The sequence below is a fragment of the Gopherus flavomarginatus genome, chromosome 1 (genome assembly GCF_025201925.1).
Source record: "Gopherus flavomarginatus isolate rGopFla2 chromosome 1, rGopFla2.mat.asm, whole genome shotgun sequence".
NCBI lineage: Eukaryota > Metazoa > Chordata > Testudines > Testudinidae > Gopherus > Gopherus flavomarginatus.
This window is the reverse complement of record NC_066617.1, coordinates 273,890,850-273,916,739: the sequence shown is the minus strand read 5'-3', so window position 1 is coordinate 273,916,739 and position 25,890 is coordinate 273,890,850. Positions and strand designations below refer to the sequence as shown.

General features: G+C 39.9%; 1 protein-coding gene across 5 annotated transcripts in view; it reads right to left on the bottom strand.

Annotated features, from left to right (window-relative positions):
- DZIP1 (DAZ interacting zinc finger protein 1) overlaps positions 1-25,890 on the bottom strand; it is an 81,387-nt gene that overhangs the window by 31,250 nt on the left and 24,247 nt on the right. For 3 of the 5 annotated variants that reach the window (XM_050948299.1, XM_050948323.1, XM_050948306.1), the window contains exons 5-10: positions 23,453-23,614; positions 22,513-22,650; positions 21,585-21,647; positions 17,958-18,098; positions 15,170-15,218; positions 12,620-12,676 (exon numbers count right to left, since the gene is read on the bottom strand). In XM_050948299.1, coding sequence (XP_050804256.1) covers positions 12,620-12,676; positions 15,170-15,218; positions 17,958-18,098; positions 21,585-21,647; positions 22,513-22,650; positions 23,453-23,614 — 610 coding nt within the window. The remainder of the gene's footprint in view (positions 1-12,619; positions 12,677-15,169; positions 15,219-17,957; positions 18,099-21,584; positions 21,648-22,512; positions 22,651-23,452; positions 23,615-25,890) is intronic. The other 2 variants (XM_050948314.1, XM_050948332.1) reach the window with 1 other exon arrangement.

Here is a 25,890-nt window from a genome sequence, read left to right as displayed (position 1 = left end):
GAATCAAAGACCCTCCCCACCACTGAAAAAGGCCTGTTGCTAGAACCCCACTTGATTTTAAATCTGTAGCCTATCAGGAAGAGCATTCCAAGATAATTTCAGTGCACAAGATGGAACATAGAGAAGCAGTCTCAGAGAACAAGAAATTACACTATGCTAAGCTTTGCAGATCACTCTGAAGAAACTGGAAGTCCGTTCAGTTGACAGAATATCAACATAATACACTCCCAGAGAGAAGCACCTCTTCATTCAGCCATATCCTGCACTAGTTGAAGTTTCTGATTGGTCTCACAATTGAGTACATTTCATTAATCCAAATGTGTGGATGTTGGTCACAAATGTATGGATAACTGCAGTGAGGTTTGCATCTAAAAATAAGATTATAATTTCTCCCAAGTAAAGAACATAAAAGGACTCTTATCTGTTTCTTCTTGGAAATCCAGAAACCAGCTGGGATCCAACAGGGCTTCTACACTGCAAACTGTGTTAACATAACTTCCTCCACTGAGGGAGAAGAAAATCAAAGCTGAAAAATATTAGCAGCATAAAAAAAAGTAGACAATATGATTCTTTGAAAGATCTATACTTCACGGATTAGAATGAGCTTTCTGATTCAGCATCCAAAAATGCAGATAAATCCCACAATGGAATTTTTTCTGAATAACACCTCAAGACACAGACCAAAATAAAATAAAATCAACCTTTAGGGATACAAGTAATTTAGAAAGAGGTGAACTGAACCTCTGGAAAATTCTGCTAGAAAAAAGAAAAAATAAAGCCGTTATTCAACTAAAGAAAAATTTAGAACATAAAATCAGATGGAAATTCTGAGTAGGCTGCTGAATAGGTGGTTATTGAAAACTGATCATTTCCAGAAGAAAATCAGATGTGAGAATGAAAAGTTAGTAGTCACAATTCAAATCCTAACTTTTGAAAATGTCTCTCTCTCTGGCTGAATGCAGAGCTAAAGACTCCCGCTTTTAGCACATACTGGCTTTGAAATTTTTTTGAAACCTCATACTGATTATCAGGGATTATTAGAAAAAAAACTGAAAGGTCTATTTTTAGACTCAAAGAATTCATCATATGAAGGACATTGCAGTTTTGCACAAACTAACTGTAGCTCATAACAACTTGCACAAACTAACTATAATTGTAACTAATTGCAATTTGTACAAACTAACCTCCATAATAAGTGAGCACTATGAGCAGTGGTAGATGGTATTCTGTGATTATATCAAAATGCAAGAGTACACCTGCTCTTGATGACTTCTAGAACCATGTAACTGTATTCCTTTGTGTCCTCCCAACTGTTCTCCTTTGCAACGTTTTTTATTATTTAATTTCATTTAATTTTATTTTGCAGGAGTTACCAGATATAAAGGCAGGAGCGGCACCAGGGTTTTTGGCGCCCTACGTGCGGGTCCTTCCGCGCTCCCAGCAATTCTGCGGTGGAGGGAGGTCCTTCCTGGAGTGAGTGAAGGACCCGCCGCAGAATTGCCGACGACGACCCAGAGCGCGGAAGGACCCCTTGCCGCCGAATTGCCGCCAAAGGCAGCAAAATGCCGCCCTCCCAAATCCTAGCACTCTAGGCGACCGCCTAGGTCGCCTAAATGGAAGCGCTGGCCCTGTATAAAGGATGCCTAAGTTTCTTCACTGGACAGTTACCATTAAAAGAAAAATAGAAGCCTGTTTCAGAGGAATAAATACCAGGGAGAGAGAGGAGTTATTTAAGTTAAGAACCAATGTGGACACGAACAAATGGATATTAACTGGCCATTAACAAGTTTAGGCTCGAAATTAGGCAAAGGTTTCTAACCATCAGAGGAGTGAAGTTCTGGAACAGCCTCGCAACAGGAGCAGTGTGGGCAAAAAAAACCCTCAAGATTCCTATAAATTCCAGCTGTTGCATGGGGTCAAAGTGGACTTTTGGGTATTTAGTTGTAGACCTAGTTGTAGGAATAAATTTATAATCTTTCATGTGTCTCTAAAGGTGCCAGTGAAGGTATGTGCTTAGAGCAAACAAACATCTAGATACGGAAATAACATAATGCCTTGTTTGTGAAGGTGCGTCATTAACACAAAAAGGACCTTTGAGAACACCCTAGGTGCCAAAGATAGACCGAATGGGAGCACTTTGTATTGAATATTATCTTGACCCAGAGTGAACCTTAGGAACCTCCTGTGGGATGGGTGAATTGTGATATGAAAGTAATTGTCTTGTGGATCAAGGGCCGAGAACCTGTCCCCTGCCCAAGAGATGGGTTTACTGCTGCCACGATAACCATCTTGAAACGTTGTATTTTTACAAATTTGTTGAGTGCCCTTAGATCCAGAATGGGTCTTCAACCACCATTCTTTTTCTGTATTTGTCCACCTTTTTGCACATCGGGGAATATTGTGGTTGGTGTCTGCCATATAGTTTTCACCAGATCAAGCAGCACCTCGTTGATGGGGAGTGCAATCTTTGCTGATGAAGACATCTGCAGGATGTCTAGCAATTTATGCTGTGACTCTGACTTCTTCAAGTGGGATTTGCAGGGAACCCACTCTCTCTTAAAGAGATCTTGAAATTGCTTGAAGTTATCTGCTGTAGCTGGTGGGGGAGGTATGACTGTGTCATCAGGAGATGAAGAAATGTTGGTCACCGGAGTATCTCCTCCTGTCCCTCAAAGGACTCCTCTTTGAGGATCAGGAGATCTGGCTATTCAAGCTGAAGGAGCTCGCCTTCCTTTATCCCTCTGGGTGATGCCAGAGGTCCTCGAAAATTATTATCTATATGCTGCCCCAGCGTCCCAGTATGGCCACTGAGGTGGTGGAAAGGGCATGGGTGGGGGCATCGAAGGGTATTCATATTAACTGAATGGGTGTCTCTTCTACTCTGGTGGCAGATTGAAGGTACCTCATTTCATTCATGGCTAGCTCCCTGGTGTTGTAATGGAGAACCTTGGACAGAGAGTTAGTATAGGTGATCCCCATCATCTTCCTTGTAGTTGCCTGACAGGGTGGAAGAATCATGGATGGTGGAGTAGAATGTCTCAGTACTGCATGTAAGTACAGGGAGCTAGGCGTATTCATATCACAGTTATGTTGGTGCCTACTAAGGGTGATTCAGGCATCTCCAAGGCCATCTAGTCTTTGGGGAACCAAAATTCCTGTGATACCAGAACAGTTGAAGTGGAGAGATTCATCAGTACCGCTAGCCCTCTGCATTCTGAAGAATGGCCAGCAAATCTCGCCATAGCCTTTTCCGGTACAGGTGTACTTGGTATCAATTGTCTACGAGACTCCATCAGTGCCATTCTAGAGGCAGCAAATGCAGCAAGAATGGCCATCACTGACAGAAATAGATTCCTGACAGGAAAGACAGCATTTAAACTCAGCAGAGCCAGGCTTTCCCTTTTTTAGGGTTCACTTCTCAAACGAAAAGAACTAGGGGAAGCTAACTTACACTCAGGAAATTAAAAAAAAAATTGCATGTAGAATAGTTAAGAAATGAAAAGAGAAGAAGGAATTATTAACATTAACTAACAGAATTTTTATTATTATTATGGAAAATGAGTACAAAAAGCCACTAAGAATCTCTGTCAATGGGCTCTGCTAAGCCTACACACCTCAGGCCAGGGCAGTGGAGAAGGAACTGAGGGCGGTTTGCCCTCACAGTGCTATATAGCAGCAAAGCAGAGCATGAGACTGGGAGAGGGAATGTATGGGCTAAACAGACACTGCTACCAAAAATCTCTGATCTGAGGCGCAGGGACATGAATACACCTGGAGTGGAGCAATCATAGGAACACTACTTGAAGAAGAACCAGGGAAAGTTATATCTGTGGCAAGTCTTGGTGCTTTTATGATAAAAGGAGAGGTGAGGTGGAATATGAGAGGATTCTAATGCTTTAAATGATGGTTACATGAAATTGTAGGTTCAGATGGTATCCTGTATAAAATGTACACCAGGAATGAGGCCCAGCTCATTTTTGCCCAAGTGAATTATTGCTAGCTCTGGTAGATCACAACCAGTTAAGATACTGCAGAGTGGACAAAACATGATGCCCGTGAAGGCCATCTGTCTCCACCCAATCAGCCTATGGCAGTAATCCCCACGCCATGATGTATTCCTTGCTCTCCTGCAAATTTCTGTAACTTTGTGACCCAGGAATCACCCAGAAACCACACACTGACAACTCTGGCAGCATATTTCCCTGAGCAATCAAGGTACCTACACTATCAGTTCCAAAGCTGAGCGCTAAGTGTCTGGAAACACCACAATAATCAGCCCGGAGATCAGGATGTAGCCACTTGTGGCCTGCCCCACCAGGGGCTAGTAAAATATATATTTTCCTCAAACAACCCATCCAAGGCTTATCTACCACCCTTCCTTATTTCCTGCCCTCTCTGCAGCCGCAACCCCTGTGCCCTGCCCCTGTCCCATCCTGCCCCCCCCCCCAACTTCAGTTCCTTCCCACCTGATATAACAAATATTTTGGGTAGACTGGCAGCTGACTATATTGCTGAGTTCTCAGTAAACATCCTCATACAATAAAAACATATTATATTATAATAGAGACTACTTGTAGCAAGAAACATCAGTTATTAAATCTTTACTGCATAGCTGTACAAAGGTTTGGACAAGAAACACCAATGAAGGGGTGCTCACCAGGGGCAATGGCATCAGCACATACACTTGAATACCCAGCCAAGCATAAAGTGGCTGTACAGAAGCCATCTCATGTTTTTTTTTCTTTGCTGAGGCACGTGCAGGGTAATCCTTCCAGACTATACATCTATACAAGTGAAGAAGTGAATACATTCTTAAATACAATTCACAATTTGGGTGCCTCAAAGGCTTAGTGGGTGTCAGGCACTACTTTGGGAAAAACTGACAGATTGAGACCATTTCAACCCATATCCCAGCTACAGAGTGATCTCCAGTTCTGTGTAAAAAAACATAACCACTAGAAATTTTTTGGAAAATGTCTATTTTTTGGAAGGAAGCAGGGGAGTCTTATATCTCCACAACCCCTAGCTCAAAGAACCCAAATTTGGGTGGCTAATCTTGCCCTGAACCTTCCTAAGGCACACCAAATTTCAAAGGAATCTGATTAAGTATGTTGAAATTAGAGGGCTTAAACAGGTCGACCTTTAACCAGAGTTGAAACACACCCTCAACTATAGTGGCACATGTAGTGGCAATGAAATTAAAAGATAGTCCTTGCCATATGTTCTAGTCAAATTCAAAATGAAAAGAAAGTATAAAACCTGAAAACTCTTTTGTTGTAAACTGACACTGTTGGTGAATATAATATATTCAGAACTCACTCGTTTAGCCTTGTTCTGATGTGTACCTCTGCTCTGACACATCACTCTTTTAGGGATCCCCTATTACATCTGATGTCAATAAGCAATCTGCCCAAGTTAGAGAATCATAAACTATCGATTAGGTAAATCAGTTTAGCTCCTTAACAATTCAGGATTGTCATAACACGTCACCATTTATGCACAGTTGTCATAAACAGATAGTTAAGGGTTAATGTCTCTTTTACCTGTAAAGGGTTAACAAGCTCAGTGAACCTGGCTGACACTTGACCAAAGGACCAATCAGGGGACAAGATACTTTCAAATCTTGGTGGAGGGAAGTCTTTGTGCTGTTTTTTTTTTTTGTTCGTTGTTCACTCTTGGGGCTAAGAGGGACCAGACGTGCAACCAGCTTTCTCCAATCTTTCTGAAACAGTCTCTCATGTTCAAAATAGTAAGAACTAGCTAGAAGGCGGATTAGTCTTTTGTTTTCTTTATTTGCAAATGTGTATTTTGCTGGAAGGATATTTTACCTCTATTTGCTGTAACTTGTAACTTAGGCTAGGGGGGAGGGAGTCCCTCTAGTCTATGTATAGCTGAAGACCCTGTAAACATTTTCCATCTTGATTTTACAGAGATAATTTTTACTTTTTCTTTCTTTAATTAAAAGCTTTCTTTTTTTTAAGAACCTGATTGATTTTTTCCCTTGTTTAAGACCCAAGGGGATTGGGTCTGAACTCACCAGGGAGTGGTGGAGGGAAAGAAGGAGGGGGAAAGGTTAATTCCTCTCTGTTTTAAGATTCAAGGAGTTTGGATCACAGTGATCTCTCAGGGAAAGTCTAGGAGGGGGAAAAGAGGGGGAATGGTTTATTTCTCTTTGTTTTAGGACCTAAGGGGTTTGGGTCTTGGGCCCCCAGGGAAGGGTTTGGGGGACAGGAAGTATACCAAAACACTATATTTTTGGTTGGTGGCAGCGCTATCAGATCTAAGCTAGGAATTAAGCTTAGAAGGGTACATGCAGGTCCCCACTTTCTGGACGTTAACGTTCAAAGTGGGAATAATACCTTGACAACAGTAAAATAAACATGTTTAATTATGTCTCCATTATTTCACACATACAAATCAAATTTCACAAAGGGGGGTCAGCTGCAGACTGTGATGCATGCATATTTTTAAATAGATATACTGTATATCAATTCACTTCTCATGTGCAATGTGTGATTTCTTATGTCTAATTATATGCTTAAAATTTGATTACTGTTAAACCTAAATATGTCAAATGCACATGTTTTCAATGATTAAGTGCAAGTCAAAGTTACTTCATTTTAAGTTTTCAGTGTACCAACTAGTAAATGCATTGGTAGAGAAAGAGAGAGACTCTACAGCCTAGTAGTTAGGGAACTCACCTGGGATTTGGGAGAACCAATTCAAGTCCATGCTCAAAATGAATATTTAATTACTTATACAAAGTGAAACAGATCCAGCAAGAGAGACTGAGAAAGGTCCACCCACGAATACCCAATAGCCTGGTGGTTAGGGCACTCACCTAGGATATGGGCTCAAGTCCCTGTTCTGCTCATTACAATCCAGGAGCATGCCCCTAATCACCAAGCTATTTGCTATAATTAGGGGTCTACTTAAATTGCAGAGAAATCACACATTTTCTGTGGGTTGGTCATGGCATAAACAGCTGTCATGGTATAATTCCCCACTCTGAACCTTAGTGTCCAAAAGATGGGGTACCAGCATGAATTCCTCTAAGCTCAATTACCAGCTTAGTACTTGTAGTGCTGCCACCAACCAAGAATTCCAGTGCCTGGTACACTCTGGTCCCCCCCAAAACCTTGCCCGGGGACCCCCAAGACCCAGACCCTCTGGATCTTAACACAAGGAAAGTAAACCCTTTCTCTCACCGTTGCCTCTCCCAGGCTTCCCCTCCCTGGGTTACCCTGGAAGGTCACTGTGATTCAAACTCCTTGAATCTTAAAACAGAGGAAAATGCACCTTCCCCCCTCCTTCTCTCTTCCCCTCCCAGATTCTCCCTGAGAGAGAAAGTAATCCTAACACAGAGAGAAATTAGCCTCTTTCTCCCCCTTCCCTCCTTTCTCCCCACCAATTCCCTGGTGAATCCAGACCCCCTCCCCGGGGTCTCACACCAGAATAAAAAAAAAAACCAATCAGGTTCTTAAACAAGAAAAGCTTTTAATTAAAGAAAGAACAAAGTTAAAAATTATCTTTGTAAATTTAAGACGGAATAGGTACAGGGTCTTTCAGCTATAGACACTGCAAATACCCTCCCAGCCTAAGTATACAAGTACAAATTAAAATCTTTTCAGCAAAATACAAATTTGAACTCCTTCCAACCAAATAGACATTTGCAAATAAAGAAAACAACCATAAGCCTAACTCGCTTTATCTACCTAGTACTTACTATTCTGGATCTATAAGAACCTGTATCAGGGAGATTGGAGAGAAACCTGGTTGCACGTCTGAGCCGCCAGAGTGAACAAGCAAATTCTAACAGCACACACAAAAACTTCCCTCCCTCAAGATTTGAAAGTATCCTGTCCCCTGATTGGTCCTTTGGTCAGGTGACAGCCAGGCTCACAGATCTTGTTAACCCTTTCCAGGCAAAAGAGATATGAAGCACTTTTGTTCTATTAACTCTTACTTATCTGTTTATGACAACAGCAAATTCCACAGATGTGTTACACATGCATGAGATATGCTATTTATGCCATAACCAAACCGTGAAAAATGTGTGATTTCTCCACAGCATTTCTCAAACTGAGGATCCTGACCCAAAAGTGGGCATGAAGCTTATCGTACGGGGTCACCATATTGCCACCCTCACTTCTGTGCTGCCTTCAGAGTTGGGTGGCTGAAAAGCAGCAGCTGCTGGCCAGTTGCCCAGCTCCGAAGGCAGCGCCACCATCAGCAGCAACGGAGGAGTAAGGGTGGCAATACCATACCATGCCACCCTTAGTTCGGTGCTGCTGGTGGTGGCAGCACTGCCTTCAGACCTGAGCAGCAGGAAAGTGGCAGCTGCTGACTGGGTGCCCACCTCTGAAGGCACCAGGGGGAAGTAGCCAGAGAGTGGCAGCTGCTGGCTGTATGCCCAGCTCTGAAGGCAGAGCTGCTGCCAGAAGCACTGAGAAGTAAGGATGGCATGGTATGGTATTGCCACCCTTACTGCAGTGCTGCTGCCAGTGGTGGCACTGCCCTCAGTGCTCGGTGCCCAGTCAGCAGCTGCCACTCTCTGGCTACCCAGCTCTGAAGGCAGCACAGAAGTAAGGGTGGCAATACCATGACCCCGCTACAATAGGCTTGCGACCCCCTTGTGGGTTGGGATTCCCAGTTTGCACTTTTGTATACTTTCACCCTCTAGTATAAGCAGATTTCACAGAGGAGACCAGATTTCATGGTCTGCGATGCAGTTTTCATAGCTGCAAATTTGTTAGACCCCTAGCTATGATGGGAGCTCTCCCTCTCTCTTGTTTTTCCACAAGAAAGGTCTGGGTTTTGCATGCTAGGGGATAGGCTGACCTGCCTTATGTGCCTAACTCCAAGAAGTGGCTCATGGCTCAAGTGAAGGGTAGCACCTCCCTTCAGCTTTTCAGACACTTAAGGCCCAGATCAATGGCAGTAAGGTGCCTAAACACCTTTGAGGATCTGGACCTAAGCCTCACCTCTTTCCTCTGCATTTAACTCATGTCTAATTTAGATGGTTCCCCACTCAGCTTGCTGGCTTTTGATGATCCCTTTCACAGGCACCTAACTGTGCCCATGCATTGTATGAGGAGTCTGAGTGCCGCAGCTAGGGCACTCAGCTGCAACAGTCAGTGAAGTTCTTCTGTGGATTTAGCCCTAAATGCATGTCACTTTTGAAAATGAGGTTTTGGCACTTTTAAAATTTTATCCAAGATTACACTTTCCAGAAGTAATGCTATCAAAAAAAAAAAAGTAACAGTCTGGGTATTACAAATGTGGGCAACTGCTTTGATAGGAATATGATAGATCTTCTGATTTCCAAATGGCCTAATAAAAACAAACAATAGTATTTATTCAAATTGCTAGGAAACTCAGACATTTTCAGAATGGCATTAGATGAAGCTCCATTACACCCTTTGGTTATACAGCTAGATCCCATGAAAATCTTTGAAAAGTTAGGGTAAGGCTCTAGTTTCCACTAGCCTTTATGAGCTGAAATCTGGAATGTTAATGATAAAAAAAAATGCAGAAGGTAGGAAAGTAGAGGGAGAGACAGAGAGAGACCTGCAGAGATAAATAAAATATTATTATCAGCAAAATCATGCAAAGTCAGCACTCTCATTGAGGTTTCATTAGTAAACAACATTGAACTTTCTGTATACTGACAAAGAGCAATCTTCTTCTATGTTGAGAAGTGTTATAAAATGCAACAACATCCACAACAAGAGCAGAGAAATGAGAATTTAATCACTGAAACTGCAGATGTAAATGAGCAAGTCAGAGAACTAAAAAGAAATTCTCCTACTGCAGATGAAAAAGGGAAAAAATGGAATAGTTAAAATAATGCTTTACACTGTGAACACTGTGGAGCTATACATGAAGAAGCACACGTTCTTGATAACAACAGATCCTTGAACTGTGATTCCATATCTAAACTACTTTATACTTTCCTTTCCCTTCCCATCTTGGTGTATAAGAAGTTGTTTGAGTATAAAAAGATAGAAAACTTATAAATATGTTTTTATTATTACTTTGCCATTCCATCTAAAAAATGTATTTCACTAAATTATTGCCAACTATAGGTTAGTAATAAATGTTACTTTAATATTATTTGAACACTACTACTTTGTAATACACAAAAAGCCCTTTAAGGTTACTTAATTTGTTATTTCCAGTCACAGCATATATTTTCAAATCAATACATTAGGTTCAGTTTCTCATTTCTGATTAAGTTGTCTGAAGCTTCCATAACGTGAAATCTTTTTTCCGTTCTCTATTTTTGGATACCTCTGAACTTAAACTTTTATTGTTAAGCAAGAAAAATTATAGAAGCTTCTCTGAGAAGTATTAAATGTCCTCTCTCTGTGGTGTTTCTTACGAAGCTCTGTTTAGAAATAAAACTTAACCATTTTAGATTTTTTTTCAAAATTCATTCACATTGCATGCATAGTAATATTCATAATACATACAAACCTAACACAACACCCACAACTCTATCACTTTACTATTTGAAATGTTATTTAGAAAAGAATCTTATTGATCACTGAAGATTTCTAGCTACCACAGTAAGGGTATTAGTCATCGTTTTGAAAGTTGAGACCCAATGGAAGCTATTTTGATATTCTCAACAACAAAATATTGCTTTTGTTTAAAAAGAAAAAAATTAAAGAAATAAGACTTGATACAGTACGATGATACAGTCTTAGACAATATCACTGCACTCAAAGTAGGATGATTGAATACGTCAATGAAGATGTTTTCCTGTATTAGACATCAGAATATTGTGGGCTATTAAACAAAAATATTGACCTACAGTACGCAAAGACAATAATCCCAACAGGAGCGTTCTAGCTTCCTGATTATTTCTGTTGTATTTTCCCTCTAACTAATGACTGAAACCACATACAAAATATATTTTTTTCCAACACTTACAACAAACAAACCACTTGACACACACTCTTTAGGCAAACACCAGTTTGTTCACTGTTAGTCTAACAGAAAGTCTCACAGTTTTGCTTCCCCTCCACTGTTAGTTGTGCTGATCAGTTGGAAAAACAAATTACATATGTAACCCCCAAGGAGATTACATAGATTCCTGGAGCTCTGTCTGATGGCAGCTCAGGGAGGAGGTGTCAAGGCAAACTCAGAGTCTGCCCGGCAACCTACAGGGAGTGAGATGCCCCTCCCAGGGAATTCTGGAGAGGGGAGAAGCCATTTTGGAGAGGTTGGAGCCAGCCAGGGCAAGGGCAGGACTGGCTGTGTGGGCAGCTGGTCTGCAAGCAGGGTTCCCCCTGAGAACTGCCCTGAAGGGACCTGAAAGCAGATCCCCCAGCTGGGTTTTCCTTCCCCATGGATGATTACCAATTGGTAGCATTTGCTGGGAAATTTCTCTAGCCAGGATGGGTTCACCTCCAGCTCCTTAGGTGAGACTAATCACCAAATGGTCAGCTCTGCTAGTCCAGGGAAGCTGCCTGTTGAGTGTGTGTGACTGGAGGCTGGGCTAGGAGGCTACAGTTTGGATATTAGGGTAGTTGTATAACCTACACCTGAGCCCTGCACCCCTTTATGGTGAGGGCAAATCCTGGGACCAACGCAGCCTGATTCCTGCCTGAGGAGGATCCCTGCCAGCAGACAGCAGCCCCTGGAATCGTCCAGCGTCATCTTCAAATCTGAAGATCATTCATGAAGTTCGTGAGCGCACCGTCTTTAGTTAGTCCGGGAATTTGTTTTGGGGACCCTGAACTGTGTCCTCATGCCAGGGAGTAAGGATTTGAGGATTTTATAACCTGTTGCTTATTACACTTGTGGAGGGATTCACCACCTCCTCCCACTTGTCAGTCCTTTGGACTGTACTGAACCCAGTTAGCCACACTGCTAAACCACTGCAGAGAATTTTATAGGTCATCAAGGGCCCCAGCAAAGTATGCGTACCAACAGGACACTAATTGTACACTTGTAACATCAAGTCACGGGTATTTTCAATGTGGGCACCGATGACCCTAAAAATAGCGTTTCACCCTGTTATGTTGTATTTGTTGCCCGTTTAATATAATTATTGTGTTGAATATATTTTTATGTGTTGTGTTATTTCTTGGAAGTCTCCAACTATCTGGCAAGTAAGTGAGGATTCCTCTGTAGTTAGAATTTTCCACCCAAGCTGCCCTGGTGACCCTGCCAGGAAGGAGCGAGGGGGGTGGAGGCACCACCAAATAATTTCACAGCAGAAAAGAAAAAAGATTCACCCTGCTGAGCGGATGGTGGGATACAAAAGAACCCAGACCTGCCCATCAAAACCTGTAAGTGGGTTGCCATTAAAGGAGGTAATCAGGTGGAGAGAGGCGCTATACATAGAATACACCAGGAAGGTAAAAATCATCCATCTTGTGGGAATCACTCTCAAAGCACTGTCAGTTTTTATACCTACCCACCTCCACAGTGTCCCTTTACATTTATTTTAAAACAATGTTTAATGTGAGAATTAAAGCATAGTTAATTAAATTGTATTCTCCACTGAATTTAAGTATTATCATAGAAATGATCCCACAGATAATAAATTGTGAAGACTGAGTATTAGATTTACATGTACTGAAACTGAATCTATTACAGAACTCACCATGTGTGTCTTGTAGACTTGGTTTAGATTCTACAACATGCTGTGCTGGAGCATTCACTAAAACAGCAAAAAGAAAGAAGCTAACAACAAATGACTTACAGTAAACAACAGATGTATACATTCAAACATAGCAGATATTTACTTATACAGTAGAACCTCAGAGTTACAAACACTAGAGTTACGAACTGACCACTCAATCACACAATCATTTGGAACTAGAAATATGCAGTCAGGCAGCAGCAGAGACCAAAGGAAAATACAAAAAAGCAAATATAGTACAGTGCTGTGTTAAATGTAGACTACTAAAAAAATAAAGGGAAAGCAGCATTTTTCTTCTGTATAGTAAAGTGTCAAAGTTGTATTAAGTCAATGTTCAGTTGTTAACTTTTGAAAGAACAACCATAATGTTTTGTTTAGTTACGAACATTTCAGTGTTACGAACAACCTACGTGCCCAAGGTGTTTGTAACTCTGAGGTTCTACTGCAGCACATTTATAAATTAATTATGGAACATATTTCAAGGGAAAGACAACATTTTATACCAATAGAGTTTCCAAAATAGTAAAAAGTTGCTTTACTAAGGAATTGAAATGACAGTATTATCTAGTTGCTGGAGATGAAAGAGGTAAGCCAAAAATCCTGCTCTGCCCCTTAGTTGTAGGTGTGAACCTGGGCAAGTTACTTAACCTGTTTTTGTCTAATCTAATTTTTGTTTTCTAATCTATGAAACGCTTCCTATAATAGCATAGTTTGTCCCCTGTGACAGCAGTGAGGGCCCAGGGCCAACGGATTCCAATGCATGGCTCCTTTAAGAATAGGTAGTTCCAGGAAAGCTCCCCAGACCAAGATGGGAATGGTGGCCAGAAGCCATGCCGCTGAGTGTTATTAAAGCTCTTAGATCAGTTAAAAGCAAGCCTGGATCAGGAGAAGATTGCAGGGACGATCTCCAGTAGTGAAGCACGATGATGGTGGGCTATGAAACCCTACCAGGATTCAAGTACAGCACCAAGAAGGTTGGGCTGTGGAGACTCTGCCCCAAGGGAAAGAAGAATTTGAGTCCAGGGACCAGGGCTAGGAAAAGACTTAGGGGGTGGGGAATGTCTCACAAGAGGGGCTCAGAGGCCAGAGTGGGACTGGCAGAGCTTCTCAAGCAGAGATGGAACTGGGGATCCAAGAAAGAGCCAGAGTCAGAAGCCCTGAAACAGGGGTAAATTGGAAACCCTGAATCAGCAAGGGTAAAAGCCTGGACGGACCAAAGGAATCGTGTTAATTCTGTGAGGATTCAATAAATCAGGCCTTAAGAGGGAGGAATGTTACGTTTCTTGAGATTCCCTTGGAGAACCTTTCCACTCAGCTTATCCACAACAGCTCATCCAGTTCTGGAAGAACACTTCGTTCAGCTGTCAGGGATTCAAAAATCTCAGTTTAGTTCCAGCTCATCACTCAGGTTACTTTATTAGGCATGTGACAGCTCTTTGCCCACATTGGTCAGGCCCAGATGCAGGGGGTTTGAGTACAGGGTGATACTGTAATTTCAATTAATGTCACACATCACACTGTGTAAATACATTCTAGCTACTAAGTTCTACACTTCCTACAAGTGAGGTCCAATCACTATGCAGATAGCTTAAGGCAAGCTTATCAGTTCAGGCTGCTCCTGCCTAATTTGTTTACTATAAACATACCCACAATCATTAGTTTAGTTAGTCTCTGCCTCCTTTATTTTCTATAAACATATTCACAATAGTTAGCTGTTTCAGCAATTACTTGTTTGGGTTTATTCAGCAGTTACTTGTTCAGGGCTGTCGTGTCTTAAGTTGAGTCTGCTCATGTGAGCTAAGTTACCCTACAATGTTAAAAAAACTCTTAGCCACAGGAGAACCAAGAGGGGAACTGAGATGAGGTGACTGCAGTGCCAACTCTACAGAGGTGTGCTCTGGGACTCCACCCTGCAACATCTGCCTAGATCTTAGGGCTGTGAGGTTTAACTAATTGTTGATAAAGTTATTTACAGATACAAGGTGCTATCAATGCAAGGCATTATTATAGTTGTTAAAATTGTTTGTAAAATATTGAATTTCATCTACCCTCTCAATATCTGTCCTTTGTATGCACGTGAAGTAAATCTCCACCTGCCCAAGATGCCATTAGGCAGCCAACAATAAAGTATTTTTAAAACCCAACCCAAAAGTTGTAAAATAATTTACATTTTTAAAATTATTAAATACCATGCTTTCATATCTCCTCCCTTCAAGTGTTCAGCTTTGTGCCTTGTAAAACCTTAAAGTTGCAAATCTGTGCAAGTTTGACACACAACAGAAAAGAGGCAGAGAACCAGCAGCACTGACACAATATGAAGTACAGTTAAATTGCAAGGGTTAATTTGATTTTTAAAATAAAATTTGTGAAGTATCAATTTGTAATGTACTGTACCATATGTACCAGGATAACTGTATTTTAGCATTTTATATTAGGATAACTGAACCAAAATGTTAGACTCAGAAGTAGAATCAACCTAATTTATAGCCTTTTCTTATAGCCTGCACTTACCAGCGTGTGGTTTGATGCTTACTAGTGATTTTGTGGACAATTCTTTTATCTGAAACAGAAAAATTTACAATAAGGTGAGGACACAGTTAGAAATGGATGCCATAAGACTGAATAAAATAATTGTCCTAAAATACAAAGCCTCAAATTAAAAATTAAATTAAATAATAAAGACTAACAAAATTTCCACTATTGCCAAAAAACAGGATGACAGGAATGATTATTTAAAATGCTACACAGATAAAGAAATTTTGTTTTCATTGGACTTCGCCTCATTCAACACTCAAGCTGAATAGTGCTCAGTGAATGACGACCCGGCAATGTGAGAGGGTCTCAGAGCTCACACTCCAGCCCAAGCCCAGAAACGTACACAGCAATGAAATAGCCTCGTAGCCTGAGCCCCATGAGCCCAATTTGGGTGGCATGGGCCAGCCGGGGTTTTTTTCTCTGCTATGTAGACATACCTTGTATGCCATTTGCCTATGCAATAAAATAGGCAGGATTCCTAGGGGACTACATTATACTATCATTTACTACATGCTGTATTTCCAATTTCTGCAGTGGGGCTTGAAGTCCAGCCCCTATCCAAAGCACTTAAGCACATGCTTAATTTTAAGTGTGTGAAAAGTCCCACTGACTTCCTCTGGTCCCCATTAATACTCACTACACAATTTAGGCTCAGTCGCCACTCAGCCTATGCAATGAACAAAGATGAGGTTCTTCAGAAAAACAGTTAGATAATCATTAAGGTTAAGATTCTGTCACAGGTATTTTAATAAAAGTCAAGGGAACGTCACAGGAAATAAACAACAATTCACAGAAAACTGAAACCTGTCCCTGACTTTTACTAAAAAAATCCTGGTGTGGGGAGGACTAACAGTTGGAGCACTGCCGGGGGCTGAGCTTCTGAGCTGCTCCAGCATCACGACTGCTCCTGCAGCAGTGGCTGACTGCCACTGTGGGAGCGGCGATCAGCCGGACCTGCGGATGGGGCAGGTAAACACACCGGCCCGGCCCGCCAGGGGCTTTCCCTACACAAGCGGCAACCCCTGTTCGAGAAACTCTGATGTAGAGCTATTTGCTAGACAACAGAAGAACACGGCATCCTGCATAATTTTTTTACTCAACAAACCAGGGCTATAAATTAATGTTTCTAAGTATGTCTTATGTCTATTTCTTTCTAGTCAAATCTCATTTAATTTCATCATGAAGGTTAGTTATATTCATTTAAATTCATTATCACATTCCTTTATAAACCCATTCTGATTTTGATCAATCTGTATCTATAAAAGTGCTCTTATTTTGTCCCTAGTAAATTTCCTGGTAGAGAGTCAGACTTGAACTTTTTAACGTCTCAATATTTTCCTTGATCCTTTTAAAATATTGGTATCATGTTCAGTTCTCTTTAGTCCCTCACCCTATTTCCAGTGATTTCCAAATTCTTAATGCTACTTTTTAATTTGCTTGATATCTTCCTGTAAAATACGCTACCATATTCATTTTCCTACTGACACATTCTTCCATCCTTGGCACATCCAACCCATCAAAGGTCTCAACTCATAGTGCGTCACCTGAATGGTACCTCCTTTCATGATCTATCCAGTCTAGCTTCCAGTTTCTCTCAGCAATCTCATCTGCTGTTCAAGTCCTTCCACTTTGAGGAACTTGGACCTTCATAGTTGCTTTCAAAAATGGAGCCTTGAGATCCTTTATGAGACATTTTATAAACCAGGTAATGCTGATTTCCTTTGGAGATGTCACTTTTCTTGTACGGAGTTTGTCTGAGCCTAAGTACTCTTCTACGTCTCCTTCTCTGAATATACTATTTAATTGTATTTTATTTATTGTTCAGTCGTAATTTTTTGTTATGGAAGATGACTAAAGAGTTGCTACTTGCTAACCAGACACACAAATCTTGGCTCCAATTGTGCAAAGACTTATGCATGTGCTTAAAATTAACCACTTTCTGAAGTCTGCAAAATCAGACTCTTGTTGATAAGCACATACACTTTAACACATAGATACATTAATAGATTTTTAAAGTCAGAAGAGACCATTATGATGATCTAGACTGATCTCCTGATAACACAGGCCATACAACCTCACCCAGTAATTTCTGCATTAAGCCCATAAACTGTTTGAACTATAGTATCTCTTTTAGAAATACATCCAGTCTCGATTTAAAAAATCCATCATATTCCTAGGTTAGCTGTTTCAATGATTAATTATCCTCATGGTCAAAAAATTGTGCCTGATTTCTAGTCTGAATTTGTCTAGCTTCAGATTCTAGCCATTAGATCTTGTTATGCCTTTTTCTCATAAATTAGAGCAGTCTCAGAAATCTCTTCCCATGTAGATACTTGTTGACCATGACCAAGTCAACTCTTAACATTCTCTTGGACAAATTAAATAGACTGAGCTTGTTAAGTCTCTCACTGTGAAGTATGTTTTCCAGACCTCAAATCACTACAGTTGATCTTTCCTGAGCCCTTTCCAATTCAATAAATCTATGGATGGGATTATCTGATGCGGCTGACTGCAACAACAGGAGACTGAATTTGATGACCCAGGCGGACCCTTTTAAAAGTATGGCCATCAAAACTGGACACAGTATTCCAGTAAATGATCTCACCAATGCCACTTACAGAGGAAATACCACCAATTCAAGTTTTAGAAGAATATTGATTTATAAAAATTGGAAATTCATACACAGATTACAGTATTAAAAAAAAAATCTCTTCTCACATGCCCCCAAGGTTTTAGATAACCAAGAATACTTTACAAAACAGACCTGCTGTTTTTGAGAAATAATCAGCTCGTTCTGTTCCTGAAGCCTCTGCCCTAGCTCCTCTATCCTTTTCTTATAGAAGATGTTACTTGCATTTAGGTCCTCTGTCATTGATGATTTAAGCTTCTCAATCTGTGACAGTAGCTAGAAAACAAACCGTTGAAAAGTAACTAATTGTAAATATTACATAAAATTAGGGTTGTTGATTAATCACAGTCAATTCACATGATTAACTAAAAAAAAAAATCATGATTAAATCACGATTAATCATAGCTTTAATTGCACTGTTAAACAATAGAATACCAATTGAAATGAAGTTAAATATTTTAGATGTTTTTCTACATTTTCATATATTATATTCTGTGTTATAATTGAAATCCAAGTGTATAGTATTTTTTATTACAAATATTTGCACTGTAAAAATGATAAACAAAAGAAATAGTATTTTCAATTCACCTCATACAAGTACTGTAGTGCAATCTCTTTACTGTGAAAGTGCAACTTACAAATGTGGATTTTTTTTTTTGCTACATAACTGCACTCAAAATCAAAACAATGTAAAACTTCAGAGCCTACAAGTCTATTCAGCCAATCACTAAAACCAACAAGTTTGTTTACATTTACCAGAAATAATGCTGTCCTCTTCTTTATAATGTCACCAGAAAGTGAGAACAGGCCTTTACATGGCACTTTTGTAGCTAGCACTGCAAGGTATTTAGGTGCCAAGATATGCTATGCCACATTCCTATGCCCCTTCATGTTTCTGCCTCCATTCCAGAGGACAAGCTTCCATGTTGATGACGCTTGTTAAAAAAATAATGTGTTAATTAAATTTGTGACTGAACTCCTTGGGGAGAATTGTATGTCCCCTGATGTTTACCCGCATTCTGCCATTTCATGTTATAGCAGTCTCGGATGATGATACTGTTCATTTTTAAAACACTTTCACTGTAGATTTCACAAAACGCAAAGAAGATACTAATATGATATTTCTAAAGATAGCTACAGCACTCGACCAAGGTTTAAGAATCTGAAATGCTTTTCAAAATCTGAGAGAGACAAGGTATGGGGCATGCTTTCAGAAGTCTTAAAAGCGCAACACTCAGATGCGGAAACTACAGAACCCGAACCACCTAAAAAGAAAATTAACCTTCTGCTGGTGGCATCTGACTCAGGTAATGAAAATGAACACATGTCAATCCGCACTGCTTTGGATTGTTATTGAGCAGAACTCATCATCAACATGGACACATGTCCCCTGGAATGGTGGTTGAAGCAGGAAGGGACATATGAATCTTTAGAGCATATGGAACATAACTATTTAGCAATGCTCGCTACAACAGTGCCATGTGAATGCCTGTTCTTACTTTCAGGTGACATTGTAAACAAGAAGTGGGCAGCATTATCTCCTGCAAATGTAAACAACTTTTTTGTCTGAGTATCAGAGGGGTAGCTGTGTTAGTCTGGATCTGTAAAAGCAGCAAAAAATCCTATGGCACCTTATAGACTAACAGATGTACTAGAGCATGAGCTTTCATGGGTGAATACCCACTTCGTTGGATGCATTTTTTGTCTGAATGATTGTCTGAACAAGAAGTGGGACTGAGTGGACTTGCAGGCTCTAAAATTTTATACTGTTTTATTTTTGAATGCAGGTTTTTTTGTACATAATTCTACATTTGTAAGTTCAATTTTCATGATAAAGAGATTGCACTACAGTACTTGTATTAGGTGAATTGAAAAATATGGTTTCTTTTGGTTTTTTACAGTGCAAATACTTGTAATAAAAATAAATATAAAGTGAGCATTGTACCATTTGTATTGAGTTGTAATTGAAATCAATATATTTGAAAATGCAGAAAACATCCAAAAATATTTAAATAAATGGTATTCTATTACTGTTTAACAGTGCAATTAATCACCATTAATTTTTTTTAATTGCTTGACAGCCCTACATGGAATATCAGGGATAGAAGGGACCTCAGGAGATCATCTAGTCCAATCCCCAGACAAATTTTTGCCCCACATCCCTAAATGGCCCCTTCAGGGATTGAGCTTGTAACCTGGGGTTTAGCAGGCTAATGCTCAAACCACTGAGCTATCCCTCCCCTCTATAAAATATTATACTGTTTATACAAGCAAGGTTTTGGTTAAATCCTTCTCTTTATGGCCCTGTATAAATAAGTTTCTCTAGGGTGCCCCCTTCTATTCTAATTTAGCCATTCCCTTCCCTGTACTTTCTCCCGCCTGATTACAGCATCCTCTTTTTAAAGCTCCCCATTCCTATCACGCATGATTGGCAGGGGAGGAGGGGTGGGGCTACTTTAGAACACACAGCCTCGGTAGTCCTTTCCCTGTTAGTGCAGGGTTTGAGTGCTCTGTCACACCCTAATTCAAGAAAGTACTTAAGCACGTGTGACTTTAGTGGAGTTCATGCGTGTTGTGGTGCTTTCCTGAACAGGCGATGCTTTTTCTGAATCAGGGCCTATATCATTTTTCATTTACAGACAGAGTATTAAAAAACACAGACTACAGTAAGGGATGGGCATATATATTATGGACATGGTCTGAAGTAAGACCTACAAAGAAATGTATACGACTAGATAAAGAAAAGTATTTACAGTTACCCATGGCAGCAAATAATGCTATTTTAGCAATAATAGTTGGGAATCTGGGCAATGAACACAATGCGCTTGATTCAGAATCAGCGCTGAGTACGGGCAGCATGCAGTGATAAACCCCATAAGAAATACACACAATTTTTCCCTTCCCCTACTCTTGTACCCAGTGACTGTGTGTAAGAAATTTACTATATCCCTTTTCAGGGTGTTGCATGATGCTTCCCTGCTGCTTGCTTGCTGGGGGAGAAGTAGTAATATCCATGCAGCCCCTGATCTTCCCATTTTTGATCTGGACAGTTCCAGATCATGGCTATGCAGCTGAATGGGACATGAAGGGAGGAGGAGGAGAAAGGAAAGATAGAAACTTAGAGCAGGAATGAGAGGAAAAAATAACTAGAAGAAAAAAAAGATAAAGACTGAGGAAGAGACAAAGAAAAAGTAAAATATGAGACTTAATGCAAAAATCAAATTCCATTACAATGTTTTCCTGGAACAAGAAAAGCTCAAAGGATTCAGGACTAGAGAGACAATGGGGGAAAACAGGGGAGGATGGAGGGAGGAATTTGAGTTTCAAGGCTGGAAAAGGTTGGAGATCCCCCCCTGTAGGCCCATCAGGACAAATGAGAGCTACACATTGCCATTTTATTTTGTACATTATATTAACTACCTAGTATGCAAACACTATAAAGTACATTCTGCACATAGCTGAAAAAATGTTAAACTCTTCAGGGCATGGACTGAGTCTCCCTGTGTTTCTGCAGGTTCTTTAACAGCAGGACCTAATCCTGATTGCTATCTCTGGGCTCTACCGTAAAAGAAATAGAGAAATAATAAATAATGCTATATACTAAAAGAATGTATTTTGAACATAAATTCTGAATATCTAGGATTTCTAATCTACCAGATGTTGCAAACTGTATTAGTGGCATTGAGAGAGTGCGGTGTTTGCTTTTATTTCACTGGCTTAAGAATAGGTATTTGGTATAAGCACATTGCTATGCAATCTTACCTGGCACCTTTCTTTTTCATGTTCTTGATGGAGGGCTTGTATTCTGGAAGTCCACTTACTCTCCTATAATGAAAGTAAATGGTCATTTAAAAGATTTTGTTTGTATTAAAAATTGGTTAATAATGAAGCTGAATTACATTATATCAGCATAAAAGATTATTAATACTGCAGCATTTCAGTAACCCCTTCCTTATGACTTAAACAGTAATTGAAGTGTCTCATATGTTTGAGTGTAATTGTTATATGTTATTAATCATACTGGAAATTATGTATTCATAGGATCCTGGACATATAAGTCCTGTCTCTCAGCTGACAAAATATAAAGTTACCATGATAGATTTCATTTTGCTAATAACAAACATATGAGTAGTTTTTTTTTCTAAATAACAAATTCGAACACTGGTTAATGGAGTTTATAGTGACAATGAAATAAAACACCTTAACTTGTGAAAGATGGAGTATACTTCCCTTTGTGGGAAGAACTGAACAAATTCCACCATGAATTTTCTTCGACTAAAAGAAACGGGGGGAGAGGAGGAGAACCCATCACTAAAATTTTCTAACATCTCAGAGTTTCTTATCATTTGTTCAATTTTTAAATTTATTTTTTCCAAAGCAACACCAGGATCAAGAAGGCACAAATGATTCCCTCTGCCAATGAACTTCCCCCAGAACATATATGGCATAGGTGAGAATCCCAGGCCAATGTGTCTAAATCCCTCTTCAGCAAGACACACCGGGACTTTACAGAAATTACTGATGCTATTTAGTAGATAGCAGTGAATCAGAAAAGAAAAAATTACTTTAGGAAATGAGAATTACAGGAAATTTACTCTGAATTTTACATTCTTATTTGTAGAAGTACAAACACAAAGATTAGCAGTAGTGATCACTATATTGTATGTTCATCTTTACATCAGAATACTACCTGTTTTTCAAGAAGTTGCATCATATTTTGATAATCCTGATCATTCTGAGGTCTCTCTTCTGTAAATTCATGGCTGTCTTTTAAAGTGCCTAAATTGGATTTCAGTTGAATATTGGACTTCTGTAATTCTAACAATTGCTAAGAGGAAAAATATCTGTTAAAAACCCAGCATATAGTCAAGAAATTATTATAGGATTGCAGTTTAATATGCAATTTAGTTTAAATTATAATTGTTTAAAGAGTTGGTGTATGCATCAGACTCTCCCAACAAATGTTTCCAAGCAGTAAAAATTTATCAGTTTTACTATGATTACAAGGATGCAGGTTAGGAACTAGGACCAACAAACTAAAAGCAGTTCTACTAAACTCACGCACATTGCTTTTCTGATGTGACTGGACACTCACAGATTTATCCATCATCAGAACACTTGGAAATACAACTTTTAATCTTTGTGACATCACCCCATGCAGTTCTATTCTCTCAGGATCTTGCTACGGAGGCTGTTCCTCCTCTTCTATGTCATGCATAATCACCTAAACTTGGTAGGTGCCTTCAGACAGTAATAATAAAATACTAACCAATTGCAAAACAAGAACTCAGTGGTTCAGGATTAAGAAAAGAGTAATATGTAACTTGTAGGCAGGATTCCTTCATACAAATGAGTGCAATTCACAAAAGAACTGAAAACGTTTTGGAATTAAGGAGACAATACCAGAATATAACCATTAATTAATTAACTAATATTTTTTAAGTTTTATATAAGAACAGCTCTTACAATGTTAACGTCATGATACTGACCTCCTTTGTAAAGGACTTTGAGATCTGCTGATGAAAAGCATTATATAAAAGCTAAGTATCTTATTATAGGTTTCAAATAATAAACCAAGATCACTTCATTACAGACAATATTAACAGAAATTTCATATTTAAATTACTTACATTTTCTAATGCAGTGTTCTTTGTAGCTAATTCTTTAAACTCCTTCATAAACATCTCTTTTACTTTCTCTATTTCATCAGCCAATTTCTCTTTTTCTTCCTCTTTCCATTTATGAAAAGATTGCAGAATTTCTTCTTCTTTTGATCTTTGATGTTCATATTCCTGAAATTATTTTAAAATGTTACTCTAAGCATTCTCTCACTCTGTTCTCACATACAAAACAATGCAAGATTTTTAATGTTTTTAATGGCAAAGGTAATAGCTAAGCTATATGAGCCAAATGGTAACACCATAAAATACTGTGACATCAAGTTTTAAGCTGAACTTCTGAGTGAAACCAATTATTTGAACCAGTATTTTTCCCTTCTCTAAATAAACAATTGCAGCTCCTACAGGCGCTTGTGTATATAAAGCAGAGTAGGCAACCTATGGCACGCACTGGTCCAGGGGGCTCTGCATTTTAGTTTAATTTTAAATGAAGCTTCTTAAACATTTTAAAAACCTTATTTACTTTACATACAACAATAGTTTAAATATAGACTTACAGAAAGAGACCTTATAAAAACCTTCAACTGTATTATTGGCACACAAAACCTTAGAGTGAATAAATGAAGACTCGGCACACCACTTCTCAAAGGTTGCCGACTCCTGATATAAAGGAATTTTGCCTAAATATTACATCACATTCTTCTCTTAACCCTCAACCTGTAAGCTTTTGTTTTGCATTTATCACTCGTGCTGTCCTTAACTCTTGTCTGAATAAGTCAATGGGAAGTTCTGCCAAAAAACGAAGGCCCATTTCCTTCAAATATATTGAAATTAATACAAGTTAAAAGACAAAAACAATCACAAAAGTTTAAGGCTACAAAGCCTGACCAATTTGCGTAATTTACAGACTTGAAAAAATATATATTCATATTACCTGTCTGGTTCTTGCTTACATGCTCAGAGTCTAACTGACCACGATATGTGGGGTTGGGAAGGAATTTTTCCCCAGCTCCGACTGACAGGAACCTTGGGGGGTTTTCACCTTCCCTTGCAGCATGGAGTGCGAGTTACTTGCTGGTATTATCTGGGTATATCTCACTTGGTCAATTCCCTGCCAATGCATGTGCCTCTTGCACTGGTGCACCTTGGCCCCTCCTATTCTCTGCCTGTGGTCTCTAATGAGTTGGTCTAATTTCAGTGGTTGGGGTTATTATATGGGTATTGGCTGATACTGGTGGCTTGTGATATACAGGAGGTCAGACTAGATAATTTGGTGGTCCCTTCTGACCTTAAAGTAAGCTAAATATGAGTCAGCAAAGTAACATGGTTGCAAAAAAAAGCAAACATCATTCTAGGATGTATTAGTTGAAGTGTTGTAAGCAAGATACAAGAAGGAATTCTTCTACTCTACTCTGGGCTGATTAGGCCTCAACTGGAGTACTGTGTCCAGTTCTGGGCACCACATTTCTGGAAAGATGTGGACAAACTGGAGAAAGTCCAGAGAAGAGCAACATAAATGACTGAAGGTCTAGAAAACATGATCTATGAGGGAAAACTGAAAAAAACTGGATTTGTTTAGTCTGGAGAAGAGAAGACAGAGAGGACATGATAACAGTTTTCAAGTATATAAAAGGTTGTTAGAAGGAAGAGGGAGAAAAATTGTTCTCCTTAACCTCTGAGGATAGGACAAGAAGCAATGGGCTTAAATTGCAGCAAGGGAGTTTTGGGTTGGACATTAGGAAAAACTTCCTAACTGTCAGGGTGGTTAAGCACTGGAATAAATTGCCTAGGGAGGTTGTGGAATCTCCATCACTGGAGATTTTAAGAGCAGGTTAGACAAACACCTGCCAGGGATGGTCTGTATAATACAGGGATCAGCAACCTTTGGCATGCAGCCTGCTAGGGAAATTTGCTGGTGGGCTGGGACGGTTTGTTTACCTGCAATGTCCACAGGTTCAGCCGATCACAGCTCCCACTGGCCGCGGTTTGCCGTTCCAGGCCAATGGGGGCTGCGGGAAGTGGTGCGGGCCGAGGGATGTGCTGGCTGCCCTGCTGGCCTGGAACGGCGAACCATGGCCAGTGGGAGCTACAATCGGCTGAGCCTGCAGATGCTGCAGGTAAACAAACCGTCCCGGCCCACCAGCAAATTTCCCTGACAGGTCGCGTGCTGAAGGTTGACAATCCCTGGACTAGATGACCTCTCAAGGTCCCTTCCAGAATTCTATGATTCTATGACTCTATGGGTTCAATTGTTACTAGGGTGACCAAACGTCTTGATAAAATCGGGACCGTCCTGATATTTAGGCATTTGTCCTGCGTCCCGACCAATCTTTGGTCGTGACTCAATTTGTCCCAATATTTCACGGTACTCCTTTTTTTTGCTCCGCCAGCAGTACTCAGCCTTTTTTTTTTTTTTTGCTCTGCCAGTGACCCCCCTCCCCACGTGTCCC